Raw genomic sequence first — 17,792 nt, forward strand, 5'->3', positions numbered from 1 at the left:
TGGATGGATGGATGGATGGATGGATGGATGGATGGATGGATGGATGGATGGATGGATGGATGGATGGATGGATGGATGGATGGATGGATGGACATAAAGTCTGAACTGTAGAGACTTTTGCCAAAAATAAATAAATATAGTAAATCAAACTTGTGTGTGAATGTCTGTAGCTGCCCAGGAGCTCATGTATGATACCTTTCTGTTGTTTGACTAGAAGTGGAAGTGATGTGTTTCGACAGCATTAGCCATCTTTCTGTGAATAAACTTAAAACAGATTAGCACTGTGCAGTTTATACAGTTTTTTTCTGCAGTCAGAGAACGGTGTGGCTGCACAGACAAGGCATATTTTTATTTTATTTTATATTTATTTGTAGTTTGTCTAGTGTGTATCTCAGCTTCTGTGTCTCATTGTCTTATAGTGCGTTAAGTCTCTGTGGATGGTTGTACAAAGGCTAACATAGAAGGGAGGGGGCAAAGGTCAAAGGTCAGCTGAATAAAGAATAGTCAATTGAAAACAGAAGCAGAGGAGCAAATGAAATGTGTAAAACCATCTCTCCAGAGGCTCATGTTGGTTTTCCCTCCAGATATTTGCCCAGCAGCTGCTCTGCTGGCAACACTGAATACACATGCTGTTTTATATTGGAAATATCACATTTGTTCAGGCTGATAAATGGGACAAAATCGAGTACAAGCTCTTAAATTTTTTTATTGATAATCTTAGAGATGTTTTCAGAACTTGATTGTGACAGTGCTTTGAGCCTCTGTATTTGTTTTTTTTTTTTTGTTTTGTTTTTTTTTGCTCTTATGTGTGAGGTTTTGTCAATTTTACAGAAAATAAAAATACAAGTAAACAATGGAATTCTTTGGCCTTGATTGTAAAGTTTCACAGATCCCTTTTAAGAGAGTTAATCTATAAAGATGCATGTGCCTACATTTAATTGAATTCTTAAAGTTTGATTGTTGCTGTATTTAGAGAATGTGCTTCTCAGGTTTTTTGTGCACTTTTCAAAAAGAGTTTATTTTCAAGAATATTCTCAGCAGTTTCGTTGTTAGTGCACAAATGGTCCCTGTTCTGTTGTGTATGACAGAGTCGTGCTGACACCCGTGAGTTTCCAGTATTGATCCACTACAAACTGGATGAAGCTGAACAAACAGAAGCAGCGGCTCTGCGTACGTTCACACATCCATGCAAATGTAATCGCACAGTTGGTAGATAAAACACGTGAATTGTTGCCTTGAGCCTAAATACTGTCTGTTCTGAGCATGCACAAAGGACTTCTGGGTAATTGTGATTTTAATCTGCTGAACACAGCAGTTAGAAATATGGCAGTCAGGCCTGAATGGGTTGTGTTGTCTTATAATGATTGTCAAATGGGCACGCAGGCAGAGATAATGATTGTTCAGACAGAAATGATGGAAGGCATCAGGATGTTGTTATTCCAGCTCTGAATGAGAGACCTTTTGCTGTTCTTTGAAGGTTACTTTTGGTCTAACTTCCCTTTGTTGCCAATTAGTGGAAAACAGAGTTCAAACTGAGAAAAGAACAAAAACAATCCTTATTGTGAGATAGGATTTGATCCGCCCTTTCCCCTTCTTTACTGATGATACTCAGTTATATCTGCCCATTAAATTATAGGGTCAATCCACTGGAACCACTTTTGAACTGTCTGAATGATATTAAAGTCTGGTTGAAACTACATTTCCTTAATCTAAATGAAAATCAAACTGAAGTCATCAGCTTTGGTAAATGTAGTGCCCCCGGCACTCTTGGACCCTTGGCTTCATGCTGCCACTCCTCTGTCAGGAATCTGGGAATTATTTTAGATAGGACTTTAAAATTACAGCTCATCTTTTAACAGCAACTAAACAACATGAACGCAGAACCCTCGTCCTGGCTTCTCTACTGTCTACTTCAGGGCTGAGTTTAAGATTGTATTGCTTGTTTTTAAAGTTTTAAAAGTTCTGGCCCCATCTTATTTATGTGATGTTCTTAACATCTACACTCCAATGAGATCACTCCTGTCTACCGACCAGTTTCTCTTAGATGTCCCCAAACTGAAGTCCAGAGGTGATCGGGTGTTTGTGGTTACTGCTCCAAAACTGTGGAATAGTTTAACTGATCATTTAAAGATCGCTGAGACTGTTGAGACTTTTAAATCTTTGCTCAAGACTCGTCTTTTTTCCCCGACGTTTGATTCAAGCAAAGTTTGAGAACCAGCTGGAGCTGATTTTTCTTGTTGCGTGTTGTATTTTGTTGATAACTTGTATTTCCTTAATGAGACAAGAAGTATTTTCTTGTTCTTCTTTCTTGCTTTCATTTTAATTTGACTAAATTGTAAAGCACTTTTGTTGTTTTTACGAGCCATATAAATAAATTGACATTGCCTCCCTCAACTTTTACTTCTCCTCACACATTCTTCTAGCTTTGTGAAAAACTAACAAAGTCATGGATTTGGGTGATTTTTTTTCCCCTCATGTTCAGAAGAAGCGAAGAATAAAATAATTTGCTTCTGTGATTTATCCTAAAAGATATCAGTGGATGAAGACTGTTTAAGAGGAGGAATGGGAAATCTCTGACAAAAGGCTACATAGGCTAAAACACTTGAATCTGAAACCCAATTTAAACAGTTTTCAAAGAAGCCCAGTGGAACTGCAGCCAAGAAACAACTCAAGTGAGACTGAAATCAAACCGCTTGCCCGCTTTCTTCAGAGGTAGTTCTGAAACTGCGCTGAAAATTGCTGAGGTTCTGTGTCTCTGAAGCAACGTGGGAAACTGGCTCTAACATTTTCTCCACATTTAAGGATCAAGTTATTCATTCATTCAACCTTTATTTACACAGATTAATCCCATTGAGCCACAGGGACTCATTTACAAGAGAGACCTGAAAAAAAGTGCAGTTTATCTGATCCTTGATCAGTTTATATTGTGAGGAAACAGCAGCAGAAACGTTTAGTCTCGCTTCTCATTTATTAAGTCATAAATGCATTTTTTATTTTTTTGCAGTTTTGTTGCTAACTTGACATTAAAAAGCCTAAAAAAAATAAAGTTTAAAGTTTATGTAAATGGAGTTGTGATCAGCTTAATATAAAATTCTGAATCCAGCTGTTATCAGCTGAACGAATCTCAACAGCTTTATACACCCCTTCATTTAAAAAAAACAGGTCTTTTTTCTGAGTAAAATATTGTAAATTACTTTATCATTCATACAAAGATCAGTCAGCATACAGCAAATCAGAACAAAACCTTTCACCTGTCAAAGCTTCAGAGAAAGATTTTCACTCCGAAAACGTTAACAATCAGAATAACACTGTACAGTACATTTTATAATTCACCTGAATGTTTTCCAGTGTGTATTTGTTCTTTTTGTTTTACGGACTTTGTACTCATTTAACCATTCAAATGTCAAAATGTTCAGCTCAGTTGGGAATAGTGTGCTCATTGTCACTTGAAGTTTTTGCAACTTTCAAATTTGTTTAAAAATGTTTATTTTATTGAAAGTTTAATAAATACATTGAAATCTCTTCAATTCCTTCAAAACATTGCTCTTGTTGAAATTCGCTTCATCGTATATGATTTGTTTTTGTCTTCTTTTGGTCCTTTTAGCTTTTAATTATAGTTTTAATTGAGCTTTTAGCTATCAACTACTTTTAGTTTTTCACTACCATTAGCATGATTTTTTAAAATTTTTTAATCTTTTTGTGGCTGTTCTGCTTTTAGCTGTTTTGCTCATTTTAGCTTTTCACTTTGGTTTTGCAACTTATAGCTTTTAGCCACTGTTTTTCTCATTTTAATTTTTAAATACCATTCTACAACTTTTAGCTCTGACACGGACCATTCTGTTACTTTTGATTTTTAGCTACCATTTAGCTACTTTAAGTTATAGCTACGGTTTTATTCCTTATTTTTTCACCACGATGTTGATAATCATAGCATGTGGCCACTGCTCTGCTAAATTAAAGTTTTAGCCACAGTTTTGCTGATTTTAGCTTAACTATGGTTTTTCACATTTTACCTTTTAGCTCTGGTTTTGCCAATGTTACTTCTTTTCCGCTTCTGTGAACTTCTTCTTCAAAAAAATAAACAATTAAAAATAAAAATGTAAGCTACATAGTTACATAAAATAAATACATATTAATTTAAGCTTTGGAAACTGCTAAACTCAACATTTGGTCATTTTGCCAGTATACTGTAAACGTGTCTTGTTTGAAATAATCGTCACCACTTTTTTTGTCTCAGTTTGTACATTTGTACAACAGAAGTGCACCAGCTGTATCTTTAGCTTTGACTTTTAAGTCAAGACATTATGGTCAGTGCCGGGCTGCACAAAAATATCGCTGCCAAGGCTAAAAAGGCTCTGTTATAGCAACAAGTCATAGTGGCTGCCATACATAGCTGATGACACATTGATGCAGGCCTTAAATCAAAAGCAGGTTAATGTCTCTAATAGCAACCTTTGTGTTCCATATAAAGCCCAGAGGTGAGGTCGAGCTGCCCCACAGAGCAATTTATTAGATCAGGTACGAGAAAGAGGGTCGCTAAATGGGGGAGAGAGCCCGGCTGAGAGATAAAGGAGACGACGACATGAAAAGAAAGGTCACAGGTTGGAATCAAAGCTGGAACGTCACTCATTTAAAGGAACATTTCAACATTTCAACCCATTTACTTTAAATTATATATACTTAATGCCACTGCAGAAAGTTTATAATATTTTATTGTAATTATCTCCATCATCCATCACAGCGAAGCTCAAATGACCTTTTTATCACCTGCCATCAAGGCAAAGGCGGACAATAATGGATTTGTCTGTGTCTGTCTGCTACCAAAATATCTCACAAACCACTGAACGGATTGAAATGAAACTTGCAGAAAGTAATCATGGGGTGTACTTCTACAAGTAATTAATTTTTACTATCTGCGCAATTCAAAATGTCTAGCGCAGCCTATTGATTTAAAACATAATTTGAGATAACAGACAATTTTACAGGTATGACCTAAATTTGTTATAGCTCAAACATATAATATAATAAATGCTACCAGATGGTACAAGATCTTTGTTTAAAACTTTTCCATTAACAATAGGAGTCAACTTTGTCGAACTGTTAGCAAATGTTGTTGTGAGCCACTGGATGAATCTGCTCAAACTTTGTGAAAATAATCACTGGATGTAACTTTTGGTGTCAGTTCATTTCATGTTGGCTGGCACCAAACACAAAATTGGTTAAAGTTCGGTCAGTTTTGATGACACCGAGCTAAAATTTGATATGGTAGTGTGTTATTTAAAACATAAGATGATCTTACTCTAAATCTCTGGCTTGAAAGGCAGGTTCAAGGATTCAAGATTCTTTAATGTCATTCACATCACATGTGGTACATGAGGCGGAACGAAACTGTACACGTGGTCCCAGTTACATCCAACAATGGAAAAAATATAAATTGTAAAAAGAAACAGTAAATAAGGATCTAAGATATAAACTAAGATATATGCTAAACAAACGCCCAATGGTACGCTAAGATATACGCTAGTCACTAATAGTGCGAAACAATACACCGAACAATAGCAGCACGATTCTCGATTCGGTTCGGCGAAGCAGTAACATAAATTAAACTAACATAACTTTATTAAAAAGCATTCAACAAAAATACAGAAACAAGGCGCCAAAAGTGAAAAATAAATAAATCTACAGCAGCATGGTCCTATTGGCAGAGTGGTTCTGATGACATTGCGGCTATCTTAGCAATATGGTCCAGTTGGCAGCATGGTACTGTTAGTGGTGTGGTTCGGTTGGTGGCGTGGTCTTGTTAGCAGCGTTAGCAGTCTTGTTAGCATGTCCCGTCAGCAGCTTGATGATAATAAGGAGTGCAGCAGCTGACACCCAGACTGTCCTCCAGAACCAGGTCCAACTGACAGAGAACTTCCAAGGTTCCCCCGTGGAACCAAGCGGGTCCGCAGAGTTTGGTCCATGCAGGCAGATGGAGGATCTTGTTAGCATCATTGGCAGTTCTAGTTAGCAGGTCAAGTTAACAGGTCCCGGCAGCAACCTGATGCAATCCATCACAGAGTGCTAGACATTTTTTTTTTTTTCATTTTAATTGCTGATTGAATGTTCATGCATTGTTGTTTGAATCTTTGAAAATAAATTTAGCCATCTTTCTTTTATTAGTCCTTATCCTACCTGCAGCAGACAAAAATCTGAGCAATCTTAATTCAGGTTATCAGGGAGAAACTAAAAGTTCAAGAACAAAATCATTTCTATCATCTACATAAACTGTAAACCTAGTATTTTATATCCAAACAGTGAGTGAATGCTTTGTTAAATATCTTTACTTTTAGTTTTACACCTACAAAAGATAAATGTACTGTTTTCGATTTTGAGCAACACTTTCATTGCTCAGTGTAACTTGTTGTGGCTCGCTGAATCCCGATGCTGATCAGCTGTGCTTTGTTATTCTCTCGGTCTAAACCAAAAACAGGCACAATGCTGTAAACACGAGTGGTTACTGAATTAAAGGTGACAGGCCTTTAGTTGGCAGGAAAAAAATTATCTCTATCAGCCAGATTAGAGAGGAAGACCTGTCAATTATTTATTAAAAAAAACTACTTCTGGTGTACTCTGCAGATCACTTGTAAGATACTTCTGTTTATTCGTTTAGCAACAAAGACATTATTTGGTTTAGAAAATAATGTCTACAGTAAAAAAAAAAAAGTCTTAGTGTAAAATTATGTTTAAAGTTTAAGTTTACTTGTATTTATTTAAGATCAAGCACAAAAATAATGAACTCCAAACAAAAGGGAGTTGGATTGTTAGATTTAGCCAGTGGCTAATTTCCATCTGCAGTGTTTGAGCAGATAAAGACACAAGTACCCAAATAAAACAATGAAAGCCATCTGCACAGATTCAAGTTACAAAAGTAGAATACAAAGAATAAAAAGTAATTGGTGCATTTAATTTAATGGAAAACTTTTAAAATGCAAATTAGAAACTAACCAGCAATCTTCTGTTAATGGTTGACAATACTGGCTTCTAAAAAATCAATTCTTAGCCTACTAATGATAAAATAATAGAATTGTCACTTTATTTTATTTTTAGTTTTTTTAGGAAGTGGGGTTCACATCTCAGGAGAATGTTGGGTGAGATCTAGAGTGGCTGTTATTTTGACTCACCAAAAAGGATTTCTGCCTGATTCTCCAAACCAAGATTGTTCTGTCTGCTCTCTGCATCAGGTAACATACTGACATTTCAGAACATTATATTCAGAGCAGCTTCGTCTCTGCCTCCTGAAGTCAGTGAGCCTTGCCTGTCTCATTCATTGTTGAGAGCAGCAACGTTTCCATTAAAGCAGGTGGCAGCAGATCCTGATAGAATTACCTTGCTGATTATATTGTGCCTCATAGTGATGGCATTATAGGCCTGCACTAACTAAATTACATAACCATAATTACTCTGACAAAGGAGACAGAGAGAGAGAGAGGAAGAGGGTGGGATCGCTTGATAGCTCAAGTTGCCATCCGATATTTAAGGTGTGGAAAATAAAGTCAACTAACTTTGAATTAGCTTAGCTATTTAGGTGAAAGGAAATTTGCTGAACTAAGAGTTGATGTTAAATTTTTATGCAACAATCTTTAAATATGAGGAGAACGCTTAGTATGTGTTATGAATGAATCTCAGCTACAACCACACCAAACTTTAAGTCAATATCTAAAAAAACGACTGAGTTATTGCCATTTTTGTGTTTTCTATGACCAATTGACTGCGTCAGCCATCTTGATTCAGGTTACCGTATTTTTTGTCTATAAGTCACAGGTTTTGCATAATTTGCATGCCCTGCGACTTATAGGCCGAAGCAACATATTTATGGATTTTTCACATATTTATAAACCTATTTTTGGCTGAGATATGACCGTTCTCATTCATTAGGACTGAAAAAAATTGAACACTACCATGTTCAGCCACTAGATGGCACTCGAGTAGTAAGGCATGCCGTTGTATTCTGTAATAGGCAAAAGTGGCAATTAATGACACATTCGGCTTGCCATTGTCGGCCACCGCCATCTACCTGGAGCAACTGAACCAGCTTCATTTCGTTGCGCCGCCCCTGCAAAATGCAGCTGATTTGTCCGTCAAAGTGCATTTTTAAGCAATAACAAATAATTGCTTTTAGGGATTATCTTGTTAAATTTTGAAGAAATGGACAGCGTGTCACCCTTAACACGTTCATGTTTCCATGTATCGGCTTTTGAAAATGCAGCTGATTTGACCGTCAAAGTGCATTTTTAAGCAAAAGTTAGACTGAGACACATCTTTACTATAATTTCGAGCAAACAAATAATTGTTTTTAAGTGTTAATCTTGTTAAAGTCTTCTTAAAGTCCTCCTGTGCACGCTCCCGCAACCGCCATTTGGCAGCACATCGATTTTTGGCACAACACCGGCCCACATTTCCGGGTTGTCAGCGTAACAAACGTGACGTGTCAACAGTGACGCCTAATAGATGCAACCTATATGGTGAAGTGACATATTTGTGGATTTTTCCACTTTAGAAGACATATTTAGACTGATGTGACTTATACGGTGGTGCGAAGTGTACGGTGGAAAATAAGGTAATTGTAATGGTTATCAGTTGTAAACATACACACAATGATTACCTTTTGCAAGTTGCTTCTTTTTTCTTGGAGCAACATCATTATTGGACACACACACTTGGCAATATAAGTGATAAAAATGCAGCTATTTTAAAAAATGCTGCCAACACATCTTTTTTGCAGTGCTCTGTATAGCGGCAAACACCTATCAGTGACAGTAAAAGATTAAGAGTAACCAGCTGCCAGCTCCCCTCTGATTGATAATGAATAATTTGTTGCCAGTAAAAAAAAAAGTCAAAGTGCTAATGAGAGTTTCTGTTCCGCCCAGCCATTCCCACAGGTCCAATTTCATCTCAGATTGCTTTGTTGTTGATGGAAACATGAAACCATAAATCTTAATTGATTGGAAAATAACCATCCAGGGGAAGACATGTGACATCAGTTTTACTTGAATCTATTACAGCCCCCAGTGGACCAGAAGCTACTGTAAATACCAGACATGCTGCAGCTGAAATAAAAACACTTCACTGGACGTGAAACACATACAGTTTGTCCTGACTGAGCCCACGTGTGTGTGCAATCTTAGTACAGTGACGAGCAGCCATGATTGTACAGTTAGTAAGTGCATGCGAGTGGGTCACCATGGCAACAGCGCTCCCTGGAGCATGCAGTCAGCAGAGTGACGTCACTAGGCTTTACAGGTCCTTGTGTGTGTGGTGGTGGAGGGATGTTCATGCTTGTCCTGCAGAATCTGCAAGAGTAGGCAAAGAGAAACAGGTTAAGGAATTTAAAAAACAGCCAAACAATACAAGGACATAAACTAAAGAGTAAAATCAGAAACAAAGACAAGACAGAAGAGTGATGAGGAGGAAATAAATGATGCGAAGAATCAGACAGGGTGCAATTAGTCTGATCCAACACTATTTTAGTTCCTGCCAGATGGCATTATTTCTCATTTAGCTCAGCACAGATCTCTGAGCTGTGTGTGTGTCTGGTGAATGTGTTAATGTGTCGCTCAAATAACCAGAGTATTGATAACTGTTACGCTGAATTGTTCTGTCCAACAGTCATTAAAGGATTACGAGACAAAAGGCTCCTGAGTGTGCAATAGATGTGAAAAAGGTCTCCCGTTTGTCCTGTGGAAATGGGACACAAACAGTCTTAAACCACGCCGCCTAATTGTTTTGCGTCATTTTTGCATCTTTTCCATTGGTTGTCTTCAGGTAATCCATTTTGGACTTGATGTACATGAGATGTTGCAGCATCACATGAAATTGTACACAATTCTGCTTCGACCAAAACATCTTCAACTCTATTGTTTCTCAACACAACGTGATTTTAGTCTAAGCCTGGGATGAAATCCTTTAAGGAAATCGTTGCTTCTTTTTGTAACCATCAGTATCACAGGGCAGCTGTGGAGCAGTGGTAGAGCAGCTGACTTGAAACCGGAAAGTCGCTGGTTCCATTTCCTACTCCGCCCGCATGTCTATGAGCAAGACGCCTCCTCCCTGGAAACATAAATAGTGCTGTGGGATGGGTGATGGGTCAGATGCAGAGCACAAAATATTTTTATCGTGTGAAAACATGCAATGATGACAAAAGCACGTTTGATGAAGTAATTTTAAACTACTGGGTCTTATTTGTTCTTTTGGTGTTTTTGTTTTTTGTGTGTTTATTTTGTTTTTTTGTCATTTCTGTTTTTATGTCTTATGTTTCAAGCAGTTTTTAGTCTTGTTAATTTAATATTACCTTTTGTTTTTCGTTTTATTTTGCCTGAATTTGATTCTTAATTAGGTTTATGTCCATTTAGGTCGTTTTTAGTCTTATTGTGGCGTCGTCTCAGTCAGTGTCTCATTTTGGTAGCTTGATTAAAATCTTGTATGTACACTTTTGACATTCTGGAAAACAATAAAATAATGTTTGTTTGTTTTTAACTGATACACATATTCTACAAATGCTGATGGTTGCACACATGAGCAGTTAAATACAAACCTATTGACCATCCAAATTAACATAGATACACATGCAGTCTGTGATGGTTCACACGCAGTGTCCTCGTTATCCAGACAGACAGTATTGATTTGATATCGGGGGAAATTATTTGACAGCGATTAGTTCTTAGTGGAATTTACCACTAAAGTTCTGGTTGTCCATTAGCACTATAAGAAGTTATCTTCACACCAAAATTGCAACACAATGTTTTCATTTGTAGCACAGCTTTTAAATCCTGGCTTCATGAATAAAAAGTTGAGTTAAAGGAAGAAAATCAAACAAATACAATGAGCATTTTCATCACGGTGTGGCATATTTCAAATACAATACAGCTGACTCTGTCCCCAATATGTGTAATACATCACAGTTTATTTCCTTCTGTTTTTAATTCATTATGTAAATGATTAAAATGTAATTTTGAAGTGTTATTGTTTTTATTTTACTGTGAGGCTAAACTCCCACACTGTTTTGTGATTAAAGCACCACTCATCACGTTCATTCGGACGTCAGCTGCTGATTGTCTTCTCACTGTAGCAAAGGCAGGGATTTATTTTGTGCCGGAGGAAAAAAGTAAATATCCACGTTGTAATGCCCATTATGATGAAAAAAACATACCACACACTGAATCTGAACTGTAACTGTTGCCAAACATTAGTTTAGTTTTATTTTAAAAAGGGTTAGTTTAAGAAGTTTGTCATTAATGCATTTATTATTGCTGCAACAAAGGCCGGGTCAGCTGGACTCCAGAATCAAAGCAAACACGGCATTTGATTTAATCTGAATCAGAAGATCAAACTGCAAAAACTCTGGGTTTATTTTTAATTTTACGTTCAATTAGTGAAGAGTATTGTTGCAAAACTCTGCACTTCACCTTAAAAGTGAGTTAGAGTGAGCTTCTTCTGGGACATTGAAAGGTTTAAATACATATGTATATATATATATATATATAATATATTAAAATAAAATAGTAAATGTAATTCTTGACTGCGTTGTGTCTATGAGTTTCATAAATGACTTAGAGCCTCCAGTTTTTTTGTATTTTGGCCTGTCATAAATTTGTCATACAATATTAGTAGTTTTGCTCATTTGATCATTTTGTGGTAATTTTATTAGACTTTTTGAATGCTTTGTTTCTCTTTGTCCTCTTTTGTGTTACATCTAAATATACTTTTTTTTTTTTATTAAATAATCATCCAACCATCTATTTTCTTCACCAGCTTCTTCTTTTCTGGGTTGTGTGTCGTTGGTGCATATTTTCAGCAGTCACTGGGCGAGAGGCGGGATATTCCCTGGACAGGTCGCAGGTCATAATCATAATGTGGTCCTCAACATGTTTTGTCAACACAGACAAACCACTTTACTTTCAGTCAGCTCACATTAGACCAGTTAACACAGTTCTAACACATCACATTATTATTCAGAGAGTTGGGAAGCATTTTTTATCCAGTACAGGCTGACTGGTTGGGGTAATCTTTGTTTCCTCAAATGTCATAAATGAAGGTAAAGAGTATAAGTTATGCACAAACTGAAATTAACTTTTAAAACTAATTAAGAGCTTCAAATAAAATAAACTTGACAACATTATATGTCTACATAGTATTAGTGAAGATTCATCATGCTCGTTACAATTTTTTTGTAGCAATAATAATTTAAATCGTCTTTTTGCCCAGTTGATCTTTGCCACCTCCACCAGGCGGCATCAAAGCTGATTTCTGATTAGCACACGACTTTTTGTTGTGAAATTTTCTCCTGATGTGCTTTGTGCTGCTGACATATCAGTAGTGGTTGTTGGGTGTTTTGTGCGTTCTGTTGTTGGTGCTGTTTGCAGAAAAGAAACTCCTTCAGGAAACTTGAACTGCTCTTCTGACGTCTTTAAATGCTGCGAGTCGACGGATTTGACGCTGTAGGAAGCACAAACACAGGCAGCAAAACAAACTTGAGAAGGAGGAAAAGCCTTTCTTCCCCACCTCAACTTTACCATCACACACTTCTCATTTTGTTGAGCTGTGTTCTGACATTGCGCACATACAGGTCCATGAAAGTCACTTAAACATTGCCCTAGACATACTTTCATCATCAAATCAAAGGGTGATGTGGCAGCCATCTTGAACTGACCTGTTAACCAGATGTAGATGTACATACAACAATTTATGGCAGAGGTTCTTATTTAAATCTTTCTAGTGGTTCGCAAGATATTAACACACGCTGTAATGATCCGTGGTTTGGAGGTTCATTGTTATTATTTTTTTATTTATGTTATGTTTTTGTTCTTTCATTTTGAGATTACTGATGTTTAATTTGTCTGCTGCCTCGTCAGCTTTTATTTTTCTTGTTAATTTTTGTTTGCATCCAGTCCTCCAGTTCAGTCTACATGTCTGGGTCCTTCCACACAAACCTGACATGCAGCTACACAAACACAAGCAACAGCAATGTTATTCGCTTTCGCCTTGTGGTCAATAAAGAACTTCGTAATGGTTTCCATATCATCTTTTAAGAAAATGAAATGGGTAATAACTTGTGAAGCAAACTTTAAATTGCAAAACATGGATGCTAAATCTACAGAACAACTCTCTGAAAGCTTAGGCTGATTATTGACCTGATTGACCATGTGAGGCTTATAATTTATACCGTATATTAAATGTTGTTTCATCCATTTGTGATAGCTTTGTTTTTTCTTTGATTCATAAAGGGATTGTGATACAGATGCATAGACTGAACAGTGATCAGCACTGTGACCTCACAGCAAGAAGTTTCTGGTTGAATCTCAGCTGGAGTCTTTTTGTATGAAGTTTTCATGTTTTCATTCTGTATGTGTCCTCTGCAAATTATTTAGTTTTATTGCAGTCCAAAAACATGTATGTTAGGGCAACTGGAGAACTGAGATTATCCTTGTGTGTTATCTGTCTTCAGTATCTCCATGTTGGTCCTGCAATGAACTGGAACTCTTTGGTGGATGTACCTCTTCTCTTCTCCTCCAGCTCATATAATGATTAATACTGATACTGGATCACAAATGATGTGTCTTTATGATTAAAGTAATTGCAGATTCAGTGCCAGGTTGCGCTGAGTTAATGCAAAGTGTCTACATTTGAGTTTATGAGTGATGGTAAACCCTTTGATGGCTTCCAGTGGTTAGCTCACTCTCATTCCTCTCTGCTCTGCTTGTGCATTATTTATATCCAAGTTACAGTAATAAATTATTAAACCAGAGTTAAACCGACCCTTAACAATCACGGCAGCTGTGTTAAGCACACACTGACCTCAAGTCCACTTCAGTACAATGCCACAGGAAGCTGCTGTTGATCAGACAGTAAAATGATGGTCAAGATACTGTATATGTCTGTCGGATAAACTATGAGTCAGCAGGTCATTTCTTCGTCTCCTCCAGCCCACCTCAAAATGGGTCACAAGTCAGTCATCTGACAAAACAGGCGGCTCATCTGTCACAACAAGAATTATTATTGTACACAAAGGTTTGGATTGTGCAGAGGAAGATTACTGACAGTGAGGAGATATTGTTCACACGAGAGAGATGTGCTATTCATAGGACACACTGTCTAACAAAAGAGCCCCATTTTGGTAGAAAACAACAGACTGTCATTGACATATGGCTGTTGTTTTGTTCCAAAGCACATCTTGATGTGACAATATGTTCTATTTGTTCTGCTTTTTGTTTGTTTGCAGAAAACAATGTAGGGGTTGTGTTTTTAGATAAAATTCAGAGTACGGCCAGATGTAAAGTGTAATGATAAACAGTTTAAGGTGCACATTGCAAAGGGTAAAGTCAAACAGAAAAAGGTTATCCTGAACTAAATCATATGGTGCATAATGAAAGTGTTTACACAAGCAGTGCTTTAGATATGAGAAAATTAAAGAAAACTAGAGAAATACATGTACACAGTCAGAGTAAACATATGTCAAAATCTGCCAAAAATCCAATGGAAGCTTCAATGTTTGACGGACATTAGGCTGGTCATGGTCAGTGTAGGGCATATGTGTCAAACTCAAGGCCCAGGGGCCAAATGTGGCCCTCATTGGCATCTTATCTGGCCCCCAAGATGTTATTTTAAATGTAAAATACTTTTATCACTTAATTTTTTTCAGTCATCTTTGATAATGATGTCAAAAGTGCAACAGAGAACATCAAATGAGACCAACCAAACTCTTGTTGAGGATCCTGCTGTGACCAAGAAAAGATGTTGGGTATCTGATTTGAGTTAATGTAGATTCTGAAACCAGTCCTAAAAAGGTTTTAATTTTTGGCCCCCTTGTGTAAGTGAGTTTGACACCCCTGGACAAGACTAGAATCTCAGAGAAGACAATAAGTTGCAAAAATACGATAATCTGGTCAAAAATTTTGATTAAGATTTATTTTATTTAGGGACACATTAACTACTGATATGCAATACATACAGTATTAAATACATTTTGTTTGCTTAAGATGTTATAAAGATCAATCTTTGTGACTTTGCAACAAGGACATTTATTAACACTTAAGACTTGTATAAAGCATTAGTAAGGTTTCTGTTACTTTTTCAACTACTGATATAGGGTTAGGGTTTCACACATATATATATATATATATATATATATATATATATATATATATATATATATATCTTTCCAGCAGTACAGTTTGGTAGCCAGTTGTGATAGTTCTACTGATCCTTGTAGGGTTCGTTGAGTTTTCTGAGGTAAACTGGTCACTCCGAGGTTTCACAATTTCTCTGCTGCCTGCTGGCATAAACAAAATAATCTGGTTATAATTTATTAATGGTAATGGATTTTTTTTCTCTCTCTCTCTCTCTTGTTAGAAGACCTGTTAGAGAAATAAATGAAAGATGGATTTCATGAAAAAATAAATAAATAAAACAACACTTTTGTTCAAATTGGGACACATAAAAAATGGAACTTTGAGATCACTCAGATGCCAAGATCTCAGCTTAATTACCTTCTTCAAGCAATAGCTTTTTTATTTATTTATTTTTTCTGTAAACCTTGCATAGCCAAGAAGAGATTGTTCCATCATCTATAAATGTTTTAAGTATTTGTAAAAGAACAGCAAAAAAGTCCTGCTTCATTTTAGAAACTGTTCACGTTGATTAAAGAGCAGAAGCAATGGCAAAACGAAATTTACAAAATGGCTTCAGAATAAAATTAATAGCTTTTCTGTTGATCACGTTAGTAAATCTGTACTGTTTTCAATGTGTTCTGCAGACAGTGACACAGGGAAAGTGAGGAAAAAAGAGAAAGAGGAAATAAAAAAGGATAGCACAGAAATTTGAAAGCAAGCAACGTCTGTTAAAACAATCAATTTAAACAAATGTTTGCTCCAAGAGACCATGAATAGACTGATTATATTAAAATGTCTTTCTACTGGTCCCTCAACCTGATTATCACACAATCTTGAAATAGTCCTAAAAATGAGATGATCAATAATCCCAAACACGTAGGTAAAAGTTAATTATCTGCAGACTTGGTTTCATGCTTATTATCTTTACTTCATTAGATTCTTTCAACACTTTAAATTTATGATTCTACTTTAAATGCTCGTCATTGCTATGCTCTACCTGGTTTAAGCTTTCTTACTTTTCTAGCTTTATCATATAACCTGATTGCTCACTGACAATGTGAGTCTGTTAAAATCAATGTTTACACCGAAAGACAAATCTCTGATTGGGTTTTACTCTTTTGTAGTTTTATCTTTTATTAAAAAGTCCTAAGTAGTCACAAAGTGGAAACGTTCTTTTGCATATATTTTAGGTTTTCTTCAACAGCTTGACTTTCTACTTTTTCTTTTCTTTTGCAGTTGGACTCTGCTCTAATTGTTGCAAATGTAACACTAATGTAAATGATGATGATTTTGTTATACGCCTAAATAAGATTATAAGAAACATGCATTTGCTCAGCATGAGTTAATTTGAAAATCAAGGAAATCTTTGTAGCTTTCATTTTTATATGAACATGACTTTAGTGACTAATAAAAAGTGTGATCAAGATTATTTCTATGTATAGAACAGAAAAGTCTGTGCAAAGATTTATTTTATTCACAGATATTGTTAGACGTTTACTGCTTCTATTCATCAGTAAAGTCTGTTACTAACATCATGCATTTTTATTCCTCCCCTCTCCCTCCTCCCCTATTGATCTGCTTTCCATCCAAAGGGCCCAGAGGAAATTGTGACGTTTAATGGACGCCCCCCTACGGAGGTCGTTGGAGTCTTCGCAATCATAGATCCGGCATCAGGCGACTGCCTTTCATTATGGCAATGCGCTGCATCCAGACTGCTTCTTGAACCCTCCTATGGGGGGTGTAATTACTGAGGGAGGGGTAGTGAGACTGAGATAAGCTTCCCACTGTAGATAGAAATCTCCCAAATCATGTAGTGTTCCTTTCTCCAAAGAGGGGGGAGGGTGCACATTTGAATCTGGCTTCTTTTTTTATTATTATTACTCTTTCTGTTCATGTAATCAGAACAGATTTGTGCGCACTTGTTGAGTGTATGTGGATGAGGACAGAGAGCGTGAGGTGAGGAGAAAGTGACAGAAAGGGGAAAAAAAGAGCAGGAACGACGGAAAGAGATGGTCCTCCACATCACCCCTTACTCCAGTGCCTGTCTGCACTTCCTGGATGGCTTGTCGTGGAGCCTGGTGTTTCCCTGCTACTGGTTCCTGGACCGGCTCCTGGGCTCCTGCGTGGCCACTTCCCTGGAGAAGCGCCAACGCTCCCGGGACCCCTGCTCCTTCCTGACCCTGTGTGTCCTGATTTCTGCACCTCTTTATCTGCTGCTCTTCCTTGCATCCCTTCCTTTTGCCCTGCTGGGGTTCATCATTTGGGCTCCCCTGCAAGCTGTTCGCCAGCCGTACTTGTACACTTACTGCAGGTGAGTGTCGACCCAGATGATGTTTTCACTACTTTCATTTTTAAAGTTGCCTCGTTGTCACTCTGAATCAAGACGGCTACCCAGATTACAGACACAGAAGCAGAAGCTGGGTCTAAGGGGTTTTATTCTGCAAGGGATGGGGTTCGGAATGAGGTGAAGAAAATTATATGACATTTTTTAATAATAAACATGAAACGAACTAGCAGCGTTAAGTACAGTCTGTTAATGAGTGGAGGAAGTACAGTAGTCCCTTGTTTATCTCGGTGGATCCATACCCTGAAGCCCCGCGGTAAGTGAAAAACTGCAAAGTAGGGAAAGTATGAGTAGTAAATAGT

At 37.0% G+C, this 17,792-nt stretch overlaps 1 protein-coding gene across 1 annotated transcript in view; it reads left to right on the forward strand.

Moving 5' to 3' along the window:
* The first annotated feature begins 17,155 nt into the window (after positions 1-17,155).
* smpd3 (sphingomyelin phosphodiesterase 3) overlaps positions 17,156-17,792 on the forward strand; it is a 37,695-nt gene continuing 37,058 nt past the window's right edge. The window contains exon 1 of the mRNA XM_037682661.1: positions 17,156-17,457. Coding sequence (XP_037538589.1) covers positions 17,156-17,457 — 302 coding nt within the window. The remainder of the gene's footprint in view (positions 17,458-17,792) is intronic.

This window comes from Nematolebias whitei, chromosome 10 (assembly GCF_014905685.2).
Source record: "Nematolebias whitei isolate Nwh7 chromosome 10, NemWhi1, whole genome shotgun sequence".
NCBI classification, from domain to species: Eukaryota; Metazoa; Chordata; class Actinopteri; order Cyprinodontiformes; family Rivulidae; genus Nematolebias; species Nematolebias whitei.